The sequence below is a fragment of the Pinus tabuliformis genome, chromosome 9, assembly GCF_031772625.1.
Source record: "Pinus tabuliformis cultivar Carrire ecotype Pingquan chromosome 9, CPIR1, whole genome shotgun sequence".
Lineage (NCBI taxonomy): Eukaryota > Viridiplantae > Streptophyta > Pinopsida > Pinales > Pinaceae > Pinus > Pinus tabuliformis.
This window is the reverse complement of record NC_142307.1, coordinates 1,551,034,726-1,551,061,398: the sequence shown is the minus strand read 5'-3', so window position 1 is coordinate 1,551,061,398 and position 26,673 is coordinate 1,551,034,726. Positions and strand designations below refer to the sequence as shown.

Below are 26,673 nucleotides of genomic sequence, written 5' to 3'. Positions count from 1 at the left end.
TTTAGGATCATCAGGCGTTCGGGGAAGTTTTCAGTTGGACCAGCCAACTCGCGATTAGTATTTTCTGAAAAGCCCAGCTTGATTGGATCCCGAGCTTATCATAAGAAACTTTATTTTTGATGCATGAAGGGTTTTGGGTGAAGCACCTCCATTTAAATTAAAATTTTCAAAATTTTTCTATGCTAAATTGATAAATCTGGCTTTAAAGAGCCTTAGATTATCAGATTTGGGAGTAGAGTTGGACTCACACTCGCCAGATTTGATAGATCTATTGTTCCTGTGCATAGATCTATAAAAAAAATTAATTTTTCTAAATAGGGTTTCTGGGGTTTCACTTATTTTTGTATATCAAGATTCTAGGTGTTTGTGTTTTCAGGAACAGGTTGCAAATCTGAAGGTGAAGTTTGATTTTGAAGCCAGATATAGGCCCTGGAGGGTAAGATCTGGCCTCAAAACCAGCTTTTGCAGTGGCATTGTTTTGCAATCCACGGCTTCAAATCTTTTCAAAAATCTGGGGAAATTTTTTTAAGGGTTTTATTAATAAATCCTGAAGCAGAATATAACATTTTAATCTGGAAATTTCATGGTTTTATTGGGCAGCGATTTTCCATTTTGTTTGTTGCCTGGGGTTTTTTCCAGCAGAATTATTCTTCGAGTTTTTTTTTAAGGTTTTGTTGCTGTGTGTTTGAGCCGTCTACCCAAGCTTCTCACGTTCCCACAAACTGTCATTCCCACCATTGTTTGCACCTTCTATTCACTGCTACAGCTTCCATCCACACGTCTGAACGCTGCCTAAACCATCAATTCCAGAGCTCCTCTCCATTGCGCAGATCTCTTCCATCGAAGCCTCAAACTACAAATCCGTTGCTTTATTCCAGCACCATCAATCCATGCTTGCATAACCCTCCATCGATCCGTAGCTCTCATCACCTGTACACTGCCATATACTGCGTCTTCATCTGTCTGCTCTTTACCCTCACCCACTGCCAAATCCTCCCGCCAGCTTTTTCTTTCTCTTGCGTCCCACCTTTCCATCCAACCTGCAGCGTATTACCTGTGGCTCATCCTCGTTGCTACTCGAAACCATCTCCTTAGCTCGCAGCCTCCTAGCTTTGTCCCCCTTCTTTGCCATATAAGCCTGCATGCTCCCTCATCCTTCGCTGCCATCGCTCCCCTTCAAACCTCACGCAGGTCCATACCTCGGTCCTTCTTCTGCCGTCGAAACCCACTTCCGTTGCCTGTTCACCTCTGCATTGATCCCTATCCCTATCTCATGTGTGTTCTTCGCTACCCTCAACCTGCGTAACCCTCAGCTCGCTCCCCTCTGCCTGCGTCCATCCTCCCATCACAACTCCAATTGTCACATCTTCCTTTCCCTGCCTTTCTTCCTCATCCGAAACCCTCTTCCCTCACGCGTTTCATTCCCTTGCTCCTCGCTGCCAGTCTGCAGCTCCATTCAACAAATCTTTCTGCCCGTAGGCCTACGTTTTGCTTCCTCATTTTCCCTTTAACACTGCCATCGAACCATTCTTCTCACCTACACACACAGTAAAACATAAAAAATCGATTTTTCATGGTGAAGTTTAGACTTCTTTTGTGTTACGTTAGTTTAGGGTTTGTATAATTTATTTTTTATTATTGATCTTTTGGTTTGCTTTTATTAATTTCGATTTCCATTTTTTTTCAATTTGATTTAAGAAAAAATAAATCTAAAACATAAAAATCCAAGGTTAGATTTATTTAAGTTTATGAATTTTGTTTTGTCCTAACTCATTTTGATTTTGTTTGTTAATCTAAAAACAATAATTAAAAAAAGGGGAGTTTAAGTTTGCTTTTGTTTTATTTCCTTTTTTTTTATTTTATTTGATTTTTCACTTTGATTTTGATTTTCCTTTCTAAAAATTTTTAAAATCTAATTAAAAAATCCTAAAATTTAAAAAGTCAAAAAAAAAATACTATTAAAAAAAAAGGGGCTTCATTTTCATATTTTGTGTGGCCTCTGGCCCATTAATTTTTTATTTTTTTTAATTAATAAATCTTTTGATTTCTTTTGGGCACATTCTTCTTATTTGCCACATTAAGTTTTACTTAAGCATATTGAAAAAGATTTCCTAAAGAACCAGCTAAATTTGTCAAATTTTTATTTCTTTCTTGGTGTCTTTTGTACTAAGGACAAGATATAAAGGCGAATTTTTGTGGTATCAATATTTTACTTCTCTATAGTTAAACACGCTTAATTTTTTTTTTTTTGCATCTTAAGATTAACTATTGGAGAGTGGTACATTTTCCTAGAATTGGGTCACTAAGCATAAATCTTTCAACTTTAGGATCTAAACTAGTTAGCATTTAAATTTTGTGCTTGTTTAAAGTATTGGATCTCTAGAAATTTAATTGCTAGAACATTGTGCATCTGTTGAATATCTTGCATCTATTAAAATTGATCGTCTTTGCTTGAATTATTTAATGCTCGTTATATGTTAGACATTTTGCAAATAGTTTCAAGCGATTGTTAAAGAATTCTATCGTGAAATTATAAATAGATTTCATATCTCTGTTTCCTAAGCAGCAGTTGCTAATCGATTACTTGGTCTTCATTTCCCTAGCAAGATCATTGACTCCATAAGGCACTGGTATTAACCATTTAAAATCTAATCAAATTCTAAGTCTTGTTAAATCTTAATCAAGTACTTGATCACCTTGCTGTGTCTCCCTTACTGGTTGGTTCCCAACTAGCTCTTCTTTATTCCATTTTTCTATAGGGTTTACCCCCCTTAGCCTACTGTAGGGAGACAGCTTAAATGGAGATATTGGGGATCAAGGTGACAGCCCCCGATCTAAGCGTTGTCGTTGTGCCTAGACATTCTGTGAGACAACAAAGCCCATGAGTTGTTTATGGAGAAGATGACTACCATGAACCCCGCGAAGGCTTTGAGTGCGAAAGCAGCAGTACTAACACCCCAGGCCCTAAAATATCCAGTGCTGAAGCTACCCCTGTGGTGCACACGGCGCCGAGGTCGCCAAGGCCGAAGCAATCCATGGGAAAGGAGAAGCAGAAGAAGCCGATCCAGATGCACACTTCCCTAAGGAAGCATACCATGACAGCAACCCAGAAAAAAAGACAAGCAACTGGCAAAAGGCAAAGAAAAGGTTGTAGTCCTGGAGGCTGAAGAAGGTCAAGGAACAAAAGATGTCGATGCCGAAGGAGTGGAGACCCTCACAAAGCTCCCTCAGTATATCCCTCCGAGGAAGGTAAAGGAAAAGATTCCAAAAGACTCGGACTCTGAGAAATTTGTCATTTCCACACCCCTGCTACGTGAGTAGGTGCCTTTTGAAGGTCCGTGGCTTGCGCGAGTCCGTTACTGAAGATGGAGGATTGGGATTTAGCTGATCACGCTAAGTTCCCACACTTAGCGATGGATAACTTCATGAAACGAGTATATTATGAAAGCACAAGTGTGACAACGCTGGAAACAGAGGAATGGGCCCGCAGTGTTGAGAAATCTTGGCTGCTCAACTTGCTTTGGGTGCCACATTACCACCGCACCCTAATTAACACAACTTGCATATGCCAGTTGCTCACTTTGGTACATGATGGTTGTTTATGGCTAGGAGGGCCTATACCCATCATAGATATGCTTATCCACAGGATCACCCACCTGCCTCATTAAGGTTTGAATCTGTCCAAGGAGTTTGGCGAAAAGACAGGAGAGAAGGAGCTGACTGAGCGCATGGAAAATGATTATAAACTTGTGAAGAAGGCGCAAGGGTATTCCATCCTGTCAATAAACAACCTTGCAGTTCAATTGTCCGTGTGAAATATTAGCTGGCAAGGTGATGAGGAAGTGCCGCACAGATGAAGTTCCGACGTTTGTCGTATCTCTAGTGGCTCAGTGCGCAAAAGGCGTACTATTCAATTGGTCCAGGTACCTATGCCAAGAATTCCTCGCGAATTTCCGCGAGGCCCAGGATGACACCAAGTCATTTCATTACGCTTGGTTGTTGCTCTCCATTGTGTTGGTTGCATGGGAGATGCCAGAGGATAGCTAGTTTCCTCCGTTGGAAGAAGGATTGTTGGAGGCCGCGCAGTTCGCCTCCCTATGGGCTACGAAGGACCCCGTGCGCGTCACAGAGACTAAGATTTTTTGGGTCCTGATGGAAGAAAGTCTCCGTATGGTAGTAAACCAGCACCCAACATTGTCCCCAACTTGTACACATGGTTGTCAACCTATGCGGCGTTCAAGGCTGACTTCCACCGGGTCTATATCCAGGCACGGAAGGATCCCGCACAGAAGTAGTATGACTTGCCCTATTTGGTAACGGAGTATGATGTGCAGGAAGTAGTGGCGCACCCCTTCAGATCTAGTTGTTGGGCCAAGCACAGGTGTAGAGAGTGTGGCCACAAAGAAAAGGAAAGAGGCAGCCAAACAGGCTGCGCAGAAGAAGAAGGATGCCGCAGAAAAGGCTCGGGTCGAGGAGGAACACATTGCCAAGGAGAAGGCAAAGCAGGTGCAGCGCGAGACCCAGAAAGGTGACAAGTCACATTCGACAACAACAGAGACCAAAACAAGGCAAGGCGGCGGAGGCGAGGAAGGGAGCGCACCCCCTTCGTTGTGAAAAGGCGAGAATTGGAATAGCAAGCTGGATCGAGGAAGAAGCAGAAGGCTCAGAAAACACAGGTTGACCCCTTGGTGCTCACAGAAAGCGATCTAGATGAGATCAGTGATAAAGTCAGGGACGTCGCCACAAAAGTACTGCAACAGTTGGAACAACAGTACATACAAACTTTAGGGGGAGTGCAGAAGGATCTTCGCGAGTTGTAGCTCCAAGCAACCAAGCTCCAAGCAGACGTTGGAAAAGTGAGTGGTGCAGCAGGCAGTTCGACGCAAGGACAAACTACAGGCGCGGAGATAATTCCATGGCCGTCAATGGATGTGCGAGTCTTCCCCCTGCCTACAGGTTCAATGCACGCCGACACTGAGGAACAACATGCCCTTCTTGATAGAGTACCGAAGATGGGCCTGAATCTTGTCGCAATGCAACTGGAGTCGTTGCATGCGCTATTACAGGGAGTTGTGGAGGAACTTCGCCTTCGGGAACAACGAGCACTTAGTACTGTTAGTGAGATCAAGGTTAATAATCAGTAGCTGTTCGCCGAGAAGACATAGATTTCTGAAGAAAAGGTGGTGCTCTAGGTGCACAGTTCACGATTGGAGTCAGTGGTTGCGGAGGCATGCAGAATTGTTCCTGAGCTTCATATTCCTGAAGATGCATAGCCAGAAGCGAAGGTCAAGAAGTTACCCGCTGGAGTGCGCAAAGCAAAGGCAGAAGTTAACCGAGTTCAATTTGAACTCAACATGAAGATCACCGAGCTGCAATTGAAGATGCAGCCATCGACTCTGCTGGAGGTCCGGGAGCAGCGTGGAGCCGCGATCAAGGAAGGCCTGGCTACTCTGGACACCACAGTTGTAGACTACACAACAGTATTCAAGCAGGCCATGGAGTTGGTCACTAATCTATAGGAGGATCCAAACTTACAGATACTGAATACTAAGATTAGGGAGCTGCAGAAGCAGTACGATGAAGTCAGGGCAACGACACTCTCCATTGCACCAATGCAACACCTAGCCAAGTTGCAGGAGGGGAAGCAACTCCTCGCACAGGTGAAAGCAACACAGAAAAAGGACGCCTTACTTAAGGCCAAGCTGGAGCCTTGGTTGGAAGAAGCTTATCATATATCGACAAATATTCAGGATAAGCTCAAGGGCTTGCAACAGACGCAATAGACGATGAGGCTAGCCGCAGAAGGACCAGCTACAGAGAAGCTAGTGGAAGAGGTCAAGCAGGCAGCCACATAGAGCGCTGCAGAAGTTGCCTGTAGTACAGATGGAGCTGGGGGATCTTCGCAGCAAGATCGCAACGCCAACCGAGTGACTCAAGGGCGAGTCACGATCTTTGTGTTGGAGGCCTATTGGGATGGGGTCCCCTGGGTCAGTTATGGGGTTAAGAACCCAAGTTTTGATGTAATTTTTGTAAAATAAGTAAAGTATCCGCTATTTGTGGATGCGGAGCGCATAGATGATTAGGAGTCAAAGAGGTTTTAGCCCCTTGTTTATGTAAAGATGAGTCAGCGTTGAGATCTACCCACGCTCCGCAGACCATGGGATTGTATAAATAGGTGTGTCTCAGAGAGTCTAAGGCACAGATCAGGTAGTAATGGGTCAATAGAAGATAGCACAGAGACGTGGTCAGATAGAACATAAAGGCTCTGCAGCTGAGTGCGCAGAGACCTAAATAGAGTATGTAGCTGAGTGCACAAACCCCTGCAGCTGAGTGCGTAGGGTAGTTTTGAGTCTGTAAATCCTAAACTGAAGATCAATAAAGAAGATTATCGAAGAATTCTTGTGTTTATCTGTTTACTTCTGTTTACTTATAATTGTGATATATGTTGTGGATGAATAATGTATTTATGAAGTATTGATCTAATGATGCGTGACTCTATTGTTGATTTGGGGTAGCATCGGATGTGCTCTAGCCACGAAATTTGGTGGAGAGGTTGGAGCACATAAGGTCTCCAATACCCAGAAAGGGTTTGGGCAGATTCTAAATAGATCAGGAGATATTAAAATAATTAATATTTTTAATGGAGTCCCTAAGTCTAAACTTAGGGAAAATAAAATATTAATGTGTATTAATATGAATCTGTGTTAGAATGGTCCAAAAGACATAGATCAAGCCAAATCTAATCTTAGTCGTTGATTAGGGACTTAATCTCGACCGTTGAGATGTCAACAGAAAAAGTATAAGAGGAGGCTTGAGGGGCAATTGGAGAACACATTGAGGGAGACCAGTGAGTTCAATTCCTGGAGCGGGGTTTGCTGAGAAATTGAACCAGAGTGATCAGTCATTCTATTCTCTAGAGTGGCGTTTGCTAAGAGAGATAGAATCAGTGATCGGGAAAGCAGCTGAGGGGCATTGAGTACAGAGAAACAGAAAAGGCAAAGATTGTGTCGGAAGTGCTGTGCAGAGCACCAGAGAGGCCAGTGTGTCTGACGCAGAGGCCCAGAAAGCTGACACAAGTCCTCCTAGGGCCGACGCAGGCCAAGAAAGGTTGACGCAGGCCCATCATGAGACAGAGAGGGGCTGACGCAGTCCAGATTCGGCAGACGCTAGGGTTGCAGAGCAGTTTTGTGCTGAGGAGCTACCAGAAGGATTTTCCGAGGTTTCAGCCAGGAGATTTCTCTCAAACTGTGAGGTATAGCTGCTAAGGAAATTCTCTGTTGGGTAGGCCAATTTCGGCACCCAGATTGTACTCTGATATTGCTTAATAAGAAAACCCTCAGATAGTTGCACCGGTTTTCCTGCATTGGGTTTTTCCGAGGACATTGGTCCAAAAAATAATGGCGTCATGTGGTGTGTTTGTTCTTGTTTCTTTTATTTGTTGATCTATAATATGTTGAGCATGCACTGGTGTTTATTTTCAATATTTATTTTGTAAATAACTTGTTAAAGAAAAATAACAAGTAGGTAGGAATAAATCATAAAAAGTGCATGAAGGGTTTCTAAACTAAGTAAACTTAAAAATTTCAACATCTATGGAATAAGTTTTAATAACTATACACACTACATGTTAAGTACTTTCACAAAGATTATAGTACATTATGTTATGTTTATTAAATACTTAAGTAGATCTGCGCGAGCTCAGATCTAGGGTTATTTTCTGATGCACATAAGTGGATGATGCAACTGTTAAGGGTCCGCAAAGACCAATCGTAGACCTTCACGAAGGTCTAGAGGTTGTTTAAAACTTTAAAGGGAGTTGCAGTACCGATCCCTAAGGTCTTATAGATCTGCGCGAAGGCAAATCTAGGGCACTAAAAGACACCACATTGATCTCTAGATGCAGAAACTTGGTTCCAACATCCCCCCATACTGCTTCGGTTGAGACTGCAGCCTACGCTACGCGGATTGTTGCCGAATGGGCCAGTAGTGTAGGGTTTTGTTGGTTGGCACAACTAACTTTGAACCTGGGACAGGACCCCCTAAGCCAACAACTAGAATGCAAGGTTAATATCCAAAAGGGGTCTAGGGGACAAGGGCACAAACCTAACCCATTCTTTCCGCCGAATATCCCCATTAATCCATGCCCAGAAGTGTCCATGATAAGCAAACTATAATACTCAACTACCAAATGACAAGGCATACCTTTAGGTTCGGGAGGCCCACCTTCAAACATACAATCATGGCAGATGGGCGAGAGACCACATGATTGGCTCAAATGGTGGGGAAATGGCACAATGAGCTAGCTGGTGGCTGCAAGGGGTTGCTGGCTACCAGTTGAGGACCATCTTGGAGAAAAAATTTCTCCAAGGGATATCACCCACAAAATGGTGGGTAACATGCCTCATTGGCTAGGTCAAAGGATGATTCATCATTCAGAAAAGAGTGCTTTGCAATTGCATCCTCACTGTCTCCATATGTAGCAGTCACCTCAACTAAAAATAGAAACTTCCAAAAATGGTAATGCTTACAAAAAGACATTTCTAAAACAGAAGTGATCCCCCTCAAAGGTAACAATGTCCATGTCCAAAAATAAAAGTATTTAAAAATAGACACGTATTAATAGAAATGTTTTCTAGAATGTCCACATGCAACAACCGTGAGACTTTCCAAAATAGAAACATCTAAAAAACACTTTTTAAAATAGAAACATATGAAAACAAACGTATATGCTAAAAATAGCTTCACATTCTCATGAATCTGCTTGACATCTTGCATGTTTGAAGGTACTGCATGCACTGGATAACCTCCTGGAAGGTTCATATCAGTCTGTGACTCTAGAGTCTAGCACCTGCATCTATGGATATCTTGTACCAGGCATTGATCAGGTGATGACAAGTGGAATGAATGGGATGAGACATCTAGGAGTGAGGAAATTCAATGAGAGTATGTAAAATTTTAGCAACTCCAACCACCCTTCCTTGTGTAAGAATTTCAAGGGGCTTAAGTAAGCCCTTACTAGAGCCAACTTGTGTTGCACTTCAAATGAGTCAATATGAGGGTGATCAGAAGCACATTTAACATTATTCAACAGAGATCCTTCCTGCACTGAAGTTTTTTCAACATTAACTTTGACCAACATTGACTTTTTGTATTGGCATGCAACAATACTCCAGCCCATAGTATGTATCCATTGCCTCATTAACCTTGTACATTTCCAAGCGACAATGGGACCTCTCAAAATAAATCAATAGCTGCCTCTAAAAATAAATCAAAACTTTTCCTATAAAAGGAGATCAAATGAGTTGGAAATAATATTTTACCAGTCTAAACTTCAAACTTAGCTATTGATCGCTAACTTTATTTTTCCTTGTTTTTCCATTTGTGTTACCATGGGATATATAGAATCATCACACTGCTATTTTTGGTGCTTGTGATTGCTTATGCCTTTAGCTTCCTCATCAAACTTGGACAAATACAGGCACGTTTCTATTTTTTCAGTTTCACTTTTATGACATGTAAGCTGACATCTGTTCTAAAGCTAAGAGAACCTTTCAAAAATATCAGGAAACAATTTCTTCCTTACAAAGCAGGCACAATGAAATGGAAATTAATTTGTCATTGAATTGCCATGCATCACTTTTGAATCAAAACATGAATTCAAATAGTCTGAAAATTTCTTCTCATGTGTCTTTGCATTCTTATAAAACCGTATTATACCATCGTATATTACCTTTGCTGACTCTGCAGGAACAGTTCCATCTCCATCCACATAAGAATAATGACGCTGGAAATAAGATGAGAATTACAACTTCGTTAGAGAGCAAAAATATACAATATCTTGGTTGAAATAAAGGAATTCAATAAGTAACCAAGGATTACAATGCTTTGATTGGAATACAGGCCAATGCATTGAAATAGCCAAAACTACGATTAGTTTCTAAATGCATGAACCCAGTGGGCCAGTAGAACTGCAAAATTTAAACAGAGGATGTTATATGGATACAGTTTCAGCAAAATTTTGAACAGAAACACCATCTTTATGGGAATAATCCCAAGGAACATAAACAGAACACGCACATTGATATACATGATTGATATGAGAAAAGGCAAGAAAAAGAGGTGAGCAGATGTTTGTTTATGTTGAATATGCAGTCCTGAAGTAGACAGGATTCTTTTCATGATGATAAGCAATATGAATTTACATCTTTTTCACCAAATAAATAATTTGGAGTTACTACGATGTAAAAAAAACTTGTACCTGTGAACTGCAAATTTCTTCCAGCTTGTCAATCGGGGAAGTTTCTGTTCCATAGCTACAACATGCACCAAGAAAAGCATTAAATCACACTGCTTGACAAATTGATTCCTTTCTTCGTATTATTAGACTTTAATGCTCTCAGAGTGAAGAGCATACCAGACACTAAAAGGTGTTTCATTTGTTGTGCCAAAAATATTATAAAATTTAATTCCATCTGGTAGCTTTGCTGTATCAAGGATTCGGCGAGTTTCCAATGACCATTCAAAGATGGCCATATTGAATGGTACAGGTATTGACTTCCCATCATAGTTCAACTGTCAAAACGGAAAAACTTGGCATAAGCACTTCAAATGTCCAGCGAGACAGTCTCAGAAAATAGTCTGCCTAAAACCAACGAAACTCCTGTTATCTTAAGTCGTTCTGTTTTCTCATTATTATCCGATTTTACCAGACAATTCATTATGAATGTTATACATGTATGGGTAAGAATAGACAAACTTCATTTATATTGATATATTGAGAAAGCTGAATGGTTTCTTTATGTAGAAAGAATACCTGCAGCAAACACTGAACTGTAGCTTATATGTCGACTGTATAATAAGATATATTTTATAGAGCAGTTTAGATCGATTTTGACAAATTTCTTCTGAATACAGTATAAAATATACCAGAAAAGAATATGCAGGATCCCACTTATTTAGATCAAGTCTGTGGGAAACTATTATTACACAGAAAACAGTTAAATAACAACAATTAAAAATTAGACCACTACATGCCTGGTTGGTCGAAAGGTAACCTTGAGTTCATAGGCCATACAGGTCTCTGGACTATATTTGAACAACCATTTCCCTACTTTACAGAAGAAATGGGAGAAAATTCCTCTGAAGCAAGGAAGAAATGATAAACACATCGATGTTTAATACTAATTTTTAACAGTAATGGTTAACTTCTGTATTTATATAGAAGGGGAGACTGTGGCCAGACTAAACAGTCTAGTAACCTAAAACAGTCAGAAAAGTTGGAGAGATCTCCTCTTCCAAAATTAATGTCTGGATAAGTAGTTGATCTTCTAAAATTTTATCTATCTTACTTATCAATTTACACCTATAAACTCTAAAGAAAATACACTAGTTTCTTCCCTTGTCAACCAACTACACAGCTTCACAATTCATCTCTAGATTTTCTGTTTAGCAATCTGTAATTTACAGCATTTAAAAACCTCAAATCAGATTGCATTTAGGACCCACTTGCATCTTAAAATCACATATTAGATTTGAATCATTAATCTTGTTACCCACGAAAATGGGTAACCCCATAGGAGAAAACGTTTCTCCTACATTTGATCGCTAGCTGGGCAGCCAGCCAGCTAGAAACCCCTGCCAGCAACTATTTGATGATGATATGCCATGGACCTTGTTGCCGCAAAATCTAGCAGGCCTTGGAGAGGGAAACACTAAAAAGCATAAGCTAGACCAAAAAGCAACATTGGGGTAGTGGCTCACTGTCACCCCACAGCTAGAACACCCTGCTCTTTACAAATTTTAACTGATGGAAGGAGTTCCGGTAGGATAGAGATCACTTATAATAGATATTCTATGGTTAATGAGTGAAATGATCTTGCTAGGAGCTCTTCAAGGAAGACACAACTTAGGTCCAAGGCTTCACAAGGAAGCAATTCACTTTCTATGATGAGACATAGAAAAGATGGCACAAGACCTAGGGTTCGATAAATTTGACAAGTTTTGGAGTAACCAAAGGTCAAGGTGTTGAAATTCCAATGCAACAGGGAATTTCTTGTCATGGTAATTACTTGTGATTGTTTATGTATGCATTTTTCATTTAGTTTTACTTCATTCATTAAATCATCAAGCAATTACACAAATACAATGCACAAAGAGACACAAGAATGAGGCTCCAAGCAAGGGCAAAACCCACAAGGGAAAAACCCATCAATCCTTTCCTTATAGCTTCTTCATCAACAAGAGAAATCCAAGTCAAAACAAACCAGTGATCCAAGTGCTAAGTCAACCCGCCAAACTTTGCTTTGTTTAGTCCATAAAATAGCCTTTCAGTTAGCCATAAATCTGTCATTTAAAAGCCTTTGAAACTTGCATCATTTTGTATCTCTTGTTGAATTTTCTAAGTCTATCCGTTAGAAAATTAATTTGTATTCTGTTGGTTTATTTCTTCTACTTGTTTAAATTCGAACAAGTTATTTAATACCTTTAAATACCGAAATAAACACAATACAATCACAATATCTACAAATCATCAACTGAAAGAAAACAAGCACACAAGTGACACTGTTATTTTTGGACAAATGTCCCCAAAAAAACCCAATGTGGGAAAACTTGTGCAGCTATTCAGAGGGTTATATTATTATGCAATTTATCTGAGTACAACTGGGTGCCTAATCTGGCTCACCCGACACAGAAAAATACATGGCATCAATACCTCTATATCCGGAAACAGGTATTCAAAAAACCTGTCCCACGAAACCCTCTTCGGCACAACTGAAGCTTAGCGCTGGTCCTTCTAGCCTCTACATCAGCGCTCTGATCCTCTGCGTTAGCCCTCCGAGGCACTGTGCAGCCTCTGGGACCCTCTGTGTCACTCTAGCAGCCTCTGCGTCGATGACACAATCCATCTGACCTCTGCGCTATCTCTGCTGGGCTCTGCATAACCTGGACTGGTTACTTCTCTCGCTCTCTTTGCTTCTGCGCTGGTCTCTCAGTATTGTCTCTGCCTCTCTGCCTCGTACTCACTGCCCCTCGCTGCTGATCATTGATTCAACTTTGCTTAGCAACCCCGCTCTAGCAAAATGAATGACTGATCACTTTGGTGTGTTCTCCAACTGACCCTCAAGCCTTCTCTTATACTTTTCTCGTTGGTCCTTCAATGGCCGAGATTAAATCTTTAATCAACGGCTAAGATTAGATTTGGCTTGATCCATGACTTTTGGAACCTTCTAACCCAGTTTTATATTAATACCCATTAATATTTTATTTTTCCTAAGTTCAGACTTAGGAACTCTATTAAAAATATTAATTATTTTAATATCTCCCAAACCAGGTACAATTTATCCAAACCATTTCTGGGTCTTGGAGATCTCATGTGATTTAGCCTCTCCACCAATTTTCATGGCTAGAGCACATCCGATGCTACCCCAAATCAACACTCCCTCGTAGCGAGAACTATGCTCTAGTAATACTCCTCACTGAGTATCACATTGATTAACCAGTCCCTGTGCTGATGCTAAGCCTCCCCGCCCAACATCCTCTGCATTGCTGCATCCTGTACTGCTGCCCATGGCCCTACCACTGCCACTACTACATCCGTACGACAACTTCCTCTAAATCCATGTTGTTGTTGGTCCATCCTCCCAACACTGCATCTGCACTGCATCCCCCTCTCATCATGCTACATCGTGCTACTACACCGCAACTCAGTTATTGAGAAGTAAGTAACTAATCCACCCAACTTCTGACATCCCTGTCAGGCTAGAAACACTCCTGATGCTGAAGCTCCCTCTCTCGCTAACAAGTGCTCCCTCTACTGACCTCTGTGTTGCTGCAACAACTCCCTGCATCTCGCATCGCTGCAAACCTCATTGTGCCATTCTGCATTGTTGCAACACTCTCGTGCTTCTCGCACTGTTGCAGCTTGCTAGCCTCGCGCTGCTCGGGGACTCCTACACTGTAGCACTCTCTGTAGCTTCATCCGCATTCGTCTCTACCTACATCTGCCAATCCTGCTACTCCTCTTCGGGGCTCCTGTAGCGAAGTATAATCCAAGAGGTTGGGTACCTCAAGGATCCTACCCCTAATCGCCTGTAGTCCTCCTGACTACAGCTCAATGTCTCCCCACTTCTTCTCAAGTGGCACATGAGCACTCATGGCACAATCTTCATTCTCCTCGACTTCTTTATCGGCCTTCGCTGGCGCTCCCTTCGAGTCAGAAGCCTTGCCCTTACTCTTCTTCCTCAGACACTGGTTCGCAAAATGACCCAATTCCCCACAATGGAAGCACTTGACCTTGGAGAGGTCCTTCTTCTTCCTCTTCTCCTGCTTTCCCGCAGATGCTAGAGCCGCATCCTCTTCTTCCTCCTTCTTGATCCTGACCCCTTTGTCGCTACTCCCCGCCTTGGTCAGCCATCTGATCTCTTCTTGACGAAGAGTTGCCCACAGTTCTTCCCAATCCAGAAGACTCGTCCTGCCCAGTATGCTCTAGACAAATACCTCCCAATCCTCAAATACTATGTTAAGTGCAGTCCTCACCATTAATTCCTCATCCGACATGGCCCCTATGGAAGTCAGTTGGTCACGAATCTCTTTCAACCGACCGAGGAAGACATCTATTTGCTCTCCCTTCTGCATCTGGTATGACCTTAGCTGATTCTCCAGGAGCATCTTCCTCTGCACGAAAGTATGCTGGTACAATGTCTTCAAAGTGTCCCACATTTTCTTTGTCGTTTCCTTCTCAGCAATATGTGGTACCACATGATCCTTGACCCCATCAAGGATGATGCACTTTGCCTTAGCCATTGCCTCCTTGTACCTTTCATTAGCTACTGGGTCAACTGGGATAGCCATCACTCTCAAGGCGAAGCCCTTGATACGATGTCTGTCTAGAATGGACAAGATCCTAGCCTTCCAGACCACAAAGTTGGCCACTCCGTCCATCCTATCCTGATCCCTCAGCCCATTCACGGCCATCTCACTACTCTTTTGTCGACTCCTCCAAGTCTCTCTACTTCCCGCCTGGAAGTTCTCAGTTCTACTCCTGCCGAGTCCCTCTACTTCCCGTCTGGAAGTTCTCTTGTGGACTCCCTCTGAGTCCCGATTTCCCTCCTGGAAATCCTTCTGCCAACCGTCAAGTTGCTCCTCTCCGATTGTCTAGGCAACTGCAACACTGATCCGGATTCCTTGGCTAGAAATCCGCCTCGGCAACAACTTCCTCTACCTTGGTGTTGCCCTGTAAGGTATTGTTCTAACCATAGCACCCCACCAGCTTCGCTCCGCAATCTACCCACAGCCTCCTATGCCCCAGTAACTGAAGGATTGGGCCTCTTGGCTCTGCGCAATCCCGGCACTGGCAAAATAGCTCCCTCAGCCAACTACGTCAGTCCATCTCACCTCTGCGTGAGCCTGTTTCTGCCCTCCTCAGCCTCTGCGCTACCTCTCTCTGGCCCAAACTGATGACACATTCCCTCTGCGTCACTCCTTCCTCTGTCGCTTTCTGTAAGCATCAACTTTGTCACTCGGGACATCTAAATCTACTGCAAATGCTCTGCTAAGCTGATGCCTTCATTTTACCTGTGATCTGCAACCACCCTCTGATACCATGTTGAATTTTCTAAGTCTATACGTTAGAAAATTAATCTGTATTCTGCTGGTTTATTTCTTCTACTTGTTTAAATTCGAACAAGTTATTTAATACCTTTAAATATCGAAGTAAACACAATACAGTCACAACATCTACAAATCATCAACTGAAAGAAAACAAGCACACAAGTGACACCGTTATTTTTGGACAAATGTCCCCGAAAAACCTAATGCGGGGAAACCGATGCAGCTATTCAGAGGGTTATATTATTATGCAGTCTATCTGAGTACAACTGGGTGCCTAATTCGGCTCACCTGACAGAGAAAAATACACGGCAGCAATACCTCTATATCCGGAAACAGGTATTCAAAAAACCTGTCCCACGAAACCTTCTCTAGCACAACTAAAGCTCAGCGTTGGCCCTTCTGGCCTCTGCGTCAGCCCTCTAACCCTCTGCACCAGCCCTCTGAGGCACTACGCAGCCTCTGGGACCCTCTGCGTCACTTAAGCATCCTCTGCGTGGATGACGCAACTCTGGCCTCTGCGTTGTTTCTGTTGGGCTCTGCGTAGACTGAACTGGATGCTACTCTCGCTCTCTCTGCTTCTACGCTAGTCTCTCAATATTGTCTCTGCCTCTCTGCCTCGTACTCACTGCCCCTCGTTGCTGATCACTGATTCAACTTTGCTTAGCAACCCCACTCTAGCAAAATGAATGACTAATCACTCTGGTGTGTTCTCCAACTGACCCTTAAGCCTCCTCTTATACTTTTCTCATTGGTCTTTCAATGGCCGAGATTAAATCTCTAATCAATGACCAAGATTATATTTGGCTTGATCCATGACTTTTGGAACCTTATAACCCAGTTTTATATTAATACCCATTAATATTTTATTTTTCCTAAGTTTAGACTTAGGAACTCCATTAAAAATATGAATTATTTTAATATCTCCCAAACCGGGTACAATCTGTCCAAACCATTTCTAGGCCTTGGAGATCTCATGTGCTTTAGCCTCTCCACCAATTTTCATGGCTAGAGCACATCCGATGCTACCCCAAATCAACATCTCTGAAACTCCCATCAACACAGAGAACTCACACCACTCAGTGAGACATATATATCACTGGAACTCACATCATTGAAAGAGATATAAGTAACTCGCATCACACAGGTTACATGTCACAAAAACTTGCATCAATGTTACAGGCATTCACATTGTTAATCACTCAAATTGCATTTGAAGATTTGTTAGAGGTTCCACGAGCAAAGCACATTCAGAAGCATTCCATCATCATCAAATCATGTCAGAATGTCAGAATCCTAGACTTCCAGAATTCTAGAATTCATCAATTTTGTATGCCAGATTATGCAACCCTACAAGGATGTGATATTCCCAATTCGCAATATTACTAAGGGGAAATATCAATTTCGCCCAATTTTGTATTAATTCGTACGTGCACTTAGGAAAGGTGGGTTTAGAGGTCCCACATGAACTTTTTTGAGTTAAAGGGAGGCCCAAACATTAGAAGAAGGGGGAGAGAATCGAACTGCTAGTGGTAAGTGGGGGCCACCCATAGAGAAATATGGCCCACAAGGAAATACACAGTAATTGGAGGGAGATTGGTGGGGGAAAGTCAATGGTTGGGCCCACATCAGCATTTGGGAGGCTCTTTGACAAAAGAGAACGCGGCAATCATTTTTGGGCATTCCTGATCATTTGAGTTTTCTCTTAGACTAGCACGCTTACGCTGAAGCCAAGTCTGCCAGTTTTGTTGAGCACAAGAGGTTTCCAAGCGTAAATCTCACCTCTTGCTTCGGTGGACTTCGAGTGATAGCCCAAGGAGGGAGTCTCATCCTTTTAGATTGATCCGGGAGTAGCGTAGTGTGAGTGTGGAGAATTTCCAGCAGTAGCAGCCCAGGCACTGTGCAGTCATTGGTAGTGTCACACATGGGGGTTGAGGAGAGAAGGGAAAATTCGGTTGAAACTTGTGGGGGAGTTTGGGAAGGAGATTTGTTGGTGATTGCAGTCATTTTGGGGGCATTCAGTGGCAGGATCTACAGGTGGGTTGAATTACCCAACGACAGTGCCATTAAGGGAAATTCCTTCGTCAACACTTGGACAATTCCTTCCTGGGTTTTTGTGGGTATTTGGTGGAGAGCTTGGGGTTAATTTCCCAGAATTGTTTGAGCACCGGAGGAGGCCCTAGCAGCTATTCTTCACAGCCAACAGCTCATTTTCTGGGCAGTTCAATGCAGAGCCAAAGGGAGATCAGCCAACACACTTGGGGTAATTCATCTTCATCACTTAGGCTTTGCTAGCTTGCCTTGGGCGACCCCAGGTGCACACTTTCCAAGCACCAATGGTAATTCCATGTTTTGTTAATAAAATGGCTTAGAAGGGCAGTTGTGTTATAGCCTATGGAACTTAACTTTATTATACACTAGTGACCAGCTCCCCGTCATGTGCTCACTACACCTTCAAGGTCTAATGGGAGAGAAAGCTCGATTAACACTTTGGTCAATAGTGAAGTTTGAACACATAAATTTATAATTTATAAACTACCTTATGTGAAATTTGAACATGATCGAACCTATTTGAAGTTAATAACATAAGTTATAACATGAACAATGAGCATTGAATTGTGAACATCATTGATGTAGTAAATTAATAAACTAACTAGTAAATTACTAAATACTAAATACTAACTAGTGTAGACTAAATACTAAAGAGATATCATCATGATTCATATCTATATGGATCAGGCACTATGTTTCAGTATTTTTTAATATCTATATATATATATATATATATATATATATATATATATATATAACGTGTCCTTCGTGTCCTGTTTCCGAGGTCGCTGTGTCTCATGTCAAATACTCGTATTTACGTGTCCTCCGTGTCTCCTGTCCTCCTGTCATGTGATTTAGCCCTCAAATAATAGCAAGACCACAGATATATTGCAATTGACCCACTCCGACATATCTGGTATGATGCCTGTAAACTCCTTGGCAGGATACTTAGGGCTAAAGCTGCAAATACCGTCGTGTATGTTCAAAACCGATGCCTTCATCAAGCATTGGACTCCAAGATCCCGAGGAAATGTTCACTGGTGAGAAACCCGATGTCTCTCATTTTAGAATTTTTGAAAGCCCCGTATATTTTCATGTGCCGAAAGAAAAAAGTAGCAAATTGGGTACATCTGGGAAGAAAGGAATCTTTGTGGGCTATAGTGAAAACCCTAAGCAATATAGAATTTATGTGGCTAGTCAAAATGAAATTGAGATAAGTCATGATGTCACCTTCGACGAAGATATGGCCCTCAGGAAGATCAACAACCTTCGTACCCTAAGGAAGGACAAAGAAGCTGACACAGGAAATCAAGGTGAAAAAGAGGAAGAAATGATGCCTGCAGTTGATGAACCTACGGATCCTATTGATCCACTCCCTCAGGAGCCTTCCTCCTCCAAGAGGAGACCCTCATGGCTTAGGGAGACTCTTGAAGATGCCGAGAGACACATTGCACCAAGGGGGAATTTACGTGAAAGCAAGAGCCGAATAGGTATCAGGAATATTTGACCGCCATGAGCACTATCATTCAAAATGAGCCTTCATCATTCGAAGAAGTCGTGAAGCATCAAGTATGAAAGGATGCTATGAATGAAGAGTACGAGTCAATCATGAAGAATGATATATGGGATGTGGTCCCTAGATCCCAAGACAAAATCGGTTATCACCTCTAAGTGGCTCTACAAATCAAGCATGGAGCTGATGGAAGTGCAGAAAAGTTCAAGGCTCGCTTTGTTGCTCGAGGCTTCTCTCAAAAGGAAGGTATAGATTACGATGAGATATTTGCACTTGTTGCCCGATACACCACCATCCACTCGATCATAGCCTTTGTTGCCTCGCAAGGATGGAACCTGCATCAGATGGATATCAAGACCACTTTCTTGCATGGTTCAATCAAAGAGGAAGTCTATGTGGAACAATCCGAGGGGTTTAAGGTTCATGATCGGGAATCCCACGTATGCAGGTTGAAGAAAGCTCTCTATGGATTGAAGAAAGCACCACGGGCTTGGTATGAGAGGATCGATAGCTATTTGATGAAGTTGGGATTCACTAGAAGTGAAGCCAATCCGAACCTTTACTTTAAGGTTGAAAATGATAAACCTCTCATTTTGGTACTTTATGTGGATGACCTCTTTATGACAGGTGCAGACCCTCTCATTCACAAATGTAAGAGGGAGTTGGATTCTGAATTTGAGATGGAGGACCTAGGACCAATGCATTATTTCCTAGGGATGGAGGTCTAGCAAAAGCCAAGTGAAATTTTCCTCTCTCAAGGAAAATATGTTGTGAAGAAATTGGAAAGATTTGGGATGGTGGACTGCAAGCCTGTGACTACTCTGATGGAACTTAACTTTAAGAAGTTATGTGGTAGTACTGCTAGATCTGAATTGGGAAATGCTTCTAAGTATCGTCAACTCATAGGAGCACTGATATTCTTGGTGAACTCCCGTCCAGACATATGTTTTGCAGTTAACATATTGAGCCAATATATGGTTGAGCCTCATCATATAAATTGGATTGGTGCCAAGAATCTTCTGATATATCTTTGGGGCACAATCACTCATGGACTGAGATACACTGCCGGAGATGTGAGGCTGCATGGTTATTATGATGTTGATTCGGCTGGCAGTGTGGTGGATCGCAAGAGCACTTTTGGATGCTGTTTTTATTTCGGTTCTGCTTCGATATCCTGGATGAGCCGGAAGCAAAAATCGCTTGCCTTGAGCACCACCGAGGCCGAATACATAGCTACTAGTATGGCCTCCTGTGAAGTTGTCTGGTTGAGGAAGCTCTTCAGTGAGCTGTTTAGACATGTGTTGGATACCACAGTGATTCTTTGCAACAACCAGAGTGGGATCTGATTATCAGAGAATCCCGTGTTTCATGATCGCTCCAAGCATATAGATATAAGGTACCACTTTATCTGGGATATGGTACAACAAGGAGCAATAATGCTCCATAACATTGGGACTGATGAGCAGGTTGTCGATATTCTGAGAAAGCCCCTGGGGAAGGTCAAGTTCTTGACCTTTCGAATGACTTGGAGTCGTGGAGAGACCCTCTAATCAGGATCCTGTATGAGATGGACATTGAGCTCTAGGAGCTTCGGGGGGCTTGGGGTACTTCTTGGAGCGATGAGCAACCATAGGGTGAGTGGTTCAGCCTTCCCCTAGTGGTTTTCTATGTACAGGGTGAGTGGTTCAGCCTTCTCCTAGTGGTTTGTTGTGTACTTGGTGAGTGGTTTAGCCTTCCCCTAGTGGTTTGTTGTGTACAGGGTGAGTGGTTCAGCCTTCCCCTGCGATACCCCTTGGCGACATGTAGGCAGGATGAGTGGTTCATCCTTCTCCTGTTGAGACATCCTGCCCATGCAGTCTGGGACTCATGGGAAGTACCTCTCATCTGGCCAATGAGTAGGGAAATGAGAATAGGGACCATAGTACTACTGATGGACGCATCGTGTACTACCGTACTGCGTATGCTAGGATGAAAGATATTGATCTGGGATCAATTAGAACTGACTTCGGGTCAGTAAGAGTGGTATGAGACACTCTCTTTTGATTGGAAATGACTTTGGGTCAATAAAAGTGGTATGACACACTCTCCTTTGATTGGGACTGACTTCGGGTCAGTAGAGAATGGTATGATACATTCTTGATCACTTCTTCTTCTTCTTCATATTTCAGCAGAGTGAAGCAGTGCATTGATGGCAGAGATAGTACAAATTGGCAGATGGATTAGCAGATGGAGTTCTCCCTAGTTGAGAAGGAGTGTTAAAATTGGCAACTAGGGCCAAAATCCACATGGGTCATCTTCTTTATGACAGCTGATATTTTTCTTGGATTCCTCTCTCCGAGAGGTGTAGGATCGATCTAAATAGCATCTAATTCTGACATGTACAAATGAAGTTATAAATTTATTTTGATTATGGTCAAATTGTCAAGGTCGGCCAGCAAACTTATGTAGGCTCAAAAGCCCAACAGTTACGTCTATTCAACCTCAACGTTGCATATAAATAGAAGGTGACTTAGCCCCATTTGGACACACTCATCTTCACACTTCTATCTCTCTCCTCATTGATTGGGAATGGATTTCTGGCCCTCTCTCTCCACACGTCCGAAATTTTAGGAGAGCGAAATTTCAAGAGGCCGAAATTTCAGGAGACCGAATTTCTGGACAATTTGACCAAGCGTTGACCAGCATGCATTGACCTCCTTTGACTGCGTTTTGTGAGGTCTATCTCTGTTTGCACAAGCTGCATTTATGGGCACATAAATCGAGGCTAAACGTTGATTGTTGACCAACGTTGGCTGCAGCTAGGGCTGACCGCAGGTGGGCTGTTTGACCAGACTTTGACTGGGCTAAATTTGATTGTTTTGAGGGTTGTTTTATCTTGCTGTTTGGAGGCCGAATTTGACTAAAGTTGACTGAAGTTGACCGATTTGTTGAGGGTCAAATCTTCCTTGTTGACCAGCGTTGACTTTTCTGGTTAGGGCTCTTTCACTGTTGTTATAAATTATCAGATTTGTAAATTGTACTATCTCTCTTTGTTGAACTATTGAAGACTAAAAGAAGATTTGATCAAGGGTTTCCCCACATTGGGGCTTGTCCCTCACTAGTTCCACATCTTGTGTCCTCTTGTCTTGGCTTGTCTTCTGCTGTTTATGTTTATGTTCTATCTGCATTTTACTATCATGTTGATGTGATTGCTAATCTGAATATTGATATTGGGCTAATAAAGAAATTGAAGTAAAATTGCTATAAAGCTAACAGATATTACAATGTGCCTAAAATTAACAGATATTACAGTGGTATCAAAGCTCAGAGTCTTGGCTCAACTTGTGGGAGCAACATCAACCTATAACACCAGAAGACCAACAGAATGTAACTTACTGGAGACAGAGGTACAGGAGCAGAGAGAGGAAACTACAAATTACCCTAGATCGAGTGACAGTTGAACCAGAGGTCGAAAGGCCAAACATGGGGGATAACGAGGGAGACAAAAGGAGCAAAGTGGAGGAGTTTGCCCAACACCTTCTCAAGGCCATGCAGGATTTTTCTAAAGGTATTAAGGAGCTGAGGCAACAAAATTGCAGTAACAACAGAGGCAAAGGGATTCAAGGGGAACTCCAAATTGGTGAGGTCTCCAGTACTTCGCGTCACCAAGGGGGTCATGGCCCCAACACACTCCTCATTCCCAAAACACCACCCAAGTCCACTATTCCCACATTTATAGCATCTGGTGTTGGAGGGCTTCAAGGGCAAGAGGAGATGCCCATGGGGGACTATTTTGTGGAGTATCAGTCCTATGGGCCTGACTTTAGAGAGGCCATTACCTTCAGGGAATTTTGTCAATTGAAAGGTAATAACAGGGGAAAAGGACAAGGTGGATGAAGCTACACTCATGGTACCGATTTACAACGCATCATGGAGAGATTTTTCTTCCCAAATTTCGTTGGGTCGTCCAAGAGCTCAGCGAAAGCATGGGTTGAGAAGTTGGACGTCTACTTCCAACTCAATCAAATGATGAGAGGAGAGGAAATTAAAATTTCCACTTTGTATTTGAAAGGGGAAGCCCATGACTGGTGGTTCCATGGGCTAACCATGATGGGGCATGCCAGAGTGGAAACCTACCGGGATTTCCTTGGGAGGAAACACCTTTTTCGGAACCTTCTCTATTTCAATCGAATGACTACATGGCAGACTAGGTGAGGGAGCCTAGTGCTCAATTTTGGGAAGCTCAACTTGAGGGGTTTTGACAGTTTCTATGACCATAACTCTTTGAATAGGACTTTTGATCATTTCGCGGATAGGCACAAAATTTTTTGCATGGTAGATCCATTCCCCTAAGTCAAAATCCAAATTAACCTATGAAATATTGGAAGCAATTTCCTCTATGTTTTGCACGGATTGATTTTCAAGCAAAATCTCACTTTCATTTTCGACATTATTTGTGCTAAGAGTTCTAACATTATGGCTATTTTCAATAACCTCCATCCAATCTTCTAAAGGCAAATGAAACTCTTTTCCAAACATATTGATTTGATCTGCAGTTGTTGTAATCTTACTATTTAAGATATTCTTAGCAATAGCACAAGATTCTTCATCATGGAAATTTTGACATGGTCTGCAAAAAGGAGGAACACCATATTTGTAGATTCCAAGGGATCGGGAGGTCTCTGCTCAGTTGGAGGATTCCTTTTTGGCCATGGATTATAGTTTCCTCTATTGTTATTATTATTTTAGGCTGAATATTCTGAGCTTCATTTCATTCCATTTGAATCAACCTAGACTGCATGGCAATTCTTTACTGAGCATGTTCAATTCTCATTTCCTTAACCATTTTCATTAATTCTTTAATGGGATCATGTTCTACCTCCTTAATTTCCTTTCCTTTACTCTTGGCTGGAGCTCTTTAAAAACCAGGAATCTCAGACTTACCTGAAGCCTTCTTATCTTTCTCTAATTCTTTCGTTGTATTTTGAGCAACAATTAAATTGGCAGGCTTGGTACGTCTTATCTCATATTGAGTGTCAACACAAAAAGCCTCAAGATATTGTTCTAACACTGTCTTGTCAGGTGGCTTGTAATCTTGAGTCATGTCTCTGAGGATACCATTGAATCTCTGATTAAACTCTTCAATTGTCTCATTTTCCCTTTTCTTGATGGAGTTAAGCTCTTTGACCAAATATTTACCCTCTCTCTTGTCCCCATATTTATCTTTGAATGCATTGGTGAGAGCTTGCAAGGAATCAAAAGTGTTATCAGGCTTGCCATGAAACCATTGCAATGCATCTTCTTCTAATGTAAGAACAAAGAGTCTCATTCTGACATCTTCGTGGTTATATGCAGTTGCATGGGCATATCTTTGTAAAAAGGTTGCAAACATTTTATGTGAGCCTCAACACTGATTGCATTGTTCCCCTGGAATGTTGGAAGCTTGTTCATAGTAGAGTCATTTGGGAGATCGTGAGGATACCCTTTAATGTTGGCAAAGTTGCAAGGCCTGTAATAATCCATGAATTCTTGATTGGTGGGATTAAGGAAAAGCAAGTGGATATTTGGGAGGGCTTCCTGTCCGAGAAATATTAAATGCTTACCAGAATATAATTTGTTTAACCGAGCTCTAAGAGTCTTTTTAGAATCGGGAGCGGGGTTAACCAAGCTACCAAGATTTCTTCTGGAGAAAGCTCTTGTAAATGGATGAAAAAGTGGAGTTGCCACCCACACAGAAAACCGAACAAAATGTCCAAGTGCTAAAAGTGTGGATAGAGAAGATGAAAGGATTAGTGAGAGGACAAAGGATAAGGTGATGAAAAGATGAATAGATGAGGAAAATATCGCAATAGCACCATAAAATATGGCGTTGATGGGATAAAGAATGATGAGATAATGAGAAGGTGAAGATAATTAAGAAGAATGTTGCAACGCCAAGGTCCGACGAATTCGGTCCTCGGCAACGACACCAAAAACTGTTGTGGCGTTGCTGGCTCAAATGAAAATATGGAAAGATGATATGAAATGAAAGGATGTCATGAAAACCAAGGATCAAAAGATTGCTCCCTGACAACGGCGCCAGAAAATGTTGTCGCTCAAATTGTATAGGCAAAGTGCGGCAACGACTCTAGTCAAGGGTTGTCACTCTGATCCCTGACCTCTCCGCTCTAGTTGTCTCCCAACAGCAGGATATGGGGGGTAGTCCCTATGGAATGTGAAGATGAAGTACAAGTTAGCAACCAACAAGTTCGGGAGACACAATTGAATGGCCTAACCACTTGGTTGATTTTAGTAAGTTACGAGATTAGATTGAATTATTCATAAGACCAATGCCTTATGGAGTCAACCACTTGCTTTATACCAATTAGGGACCAAATGACCAGATGAACAACCGCTGCTAAATGGATGCTTGAATATCCTAGATGGAATGCAAATCCTACAAACTAGGTGAAATGCAAGATCTTGGTTTATTTTAATTAAATGTCTAGTTAAGTGTATCCCTTGATCTTTATCTATATTGAGCCTAGTCTCTAGAGTAAGTGGCAGAGAATTTAAGGTGAAACAAGCAATGGCTTGGTTAATGATCCCTCTCCTTGAAATCTAACATACCCGGTGCCTTCGACGCTTCAAAGATTGTGGCTCTGATGACTGCAAGGTCACCATTTTAAATACTAGAAAGCCTAGACTTCTCAAGCAAAGATGGAAGGGTGTTCCTATCTCTCTATCAACCAAGAATAGGCTTGGAGGTAAATTGTTAATTCAAAACTAGTTCTAGGATGAGAATGCAAGATTATTTAGTGGTTCTTGAGTTAAGATTTCTTAATGACTTTAAGTACTTAGTTATGATTAGCCTTATGACAAGAGTACTTAACAATGAATTAAGAGACAATCTTATATGCAAGATAATGTGCCAACTTAACAAGTGTTCAAAAGATACAAGAGATAACCAACAAGATATAAGATATGTCTACGATACAATTGCTTAATAATCACAAGATATATGCTCTTAAAAAGAAAGATCACCAATATGCCAAAGATCCACAATAACCATAAAATGACATTAATGGCAAGAAAGAGAACTAGAGCACTTATCCACTTAAAGCAATTAGCCAATACAAGATGCCAATGATGATTAGACAATCAATTTTCTTATGCAATTAATTAGATTCCTCAATACCAATTGTTCAAGATATATTAGATCTTTCATGCCAATGGAGTTTAAACACTTAAGGGATTTGATGCTCTTTTGAACACAATTTGAACAAGTTACTTCAAATGATAATTAGAGTGATAGAAACAATTAGATCTCCAAAAAAGACAAGTGATGTAACACAAGATGCCCAAATAACTTAAAACATTCAACATGATGCCACTTGAGATTAAAGTGCTTTAGAGAGTGAGCTTGGTAGTGCAAACTTATGTCTTTAGAGATCATGAGAAACTCACGAGAGACAAGAGAATATTAGTATTCTTATCCAATATTACCAATGCTATATAATAATAGTGCTTCAAACAATGAAACA

General features: G+C 41.7%; 1 protein-coding gene across 1 annotated transcript in view; it reads right to left on the bottom strand.

Moving 5' to 3' along the window:
• Positions 1–26,673, bottom strand: part of LCAT3 (lecithin:cholesterol acyltransferase 3) — a 231,960-nt gene that overhangs the window by 68,710 nt on the left and 136,577 nt on the right. Inside the window, exons 8-10 of the mRNA XM_089439563.1 lie at positions 10,415–10,572; positions 10,259–10,313; positions 9,731–9,784 (exon numbers count right to left, since the gene is read on the bottom strand). Coding sequence (XP_089295689.1) covers positions 9,731–9,784; positions 10,259–10,313; positions 10,415–10,572 — 267 coding nt within the window. The remainder of the gene's footprint in view (positions 1–9,730; positions 9,785–10,258; positions 10,314–10,414; positions 10,573–26,673) is intronic.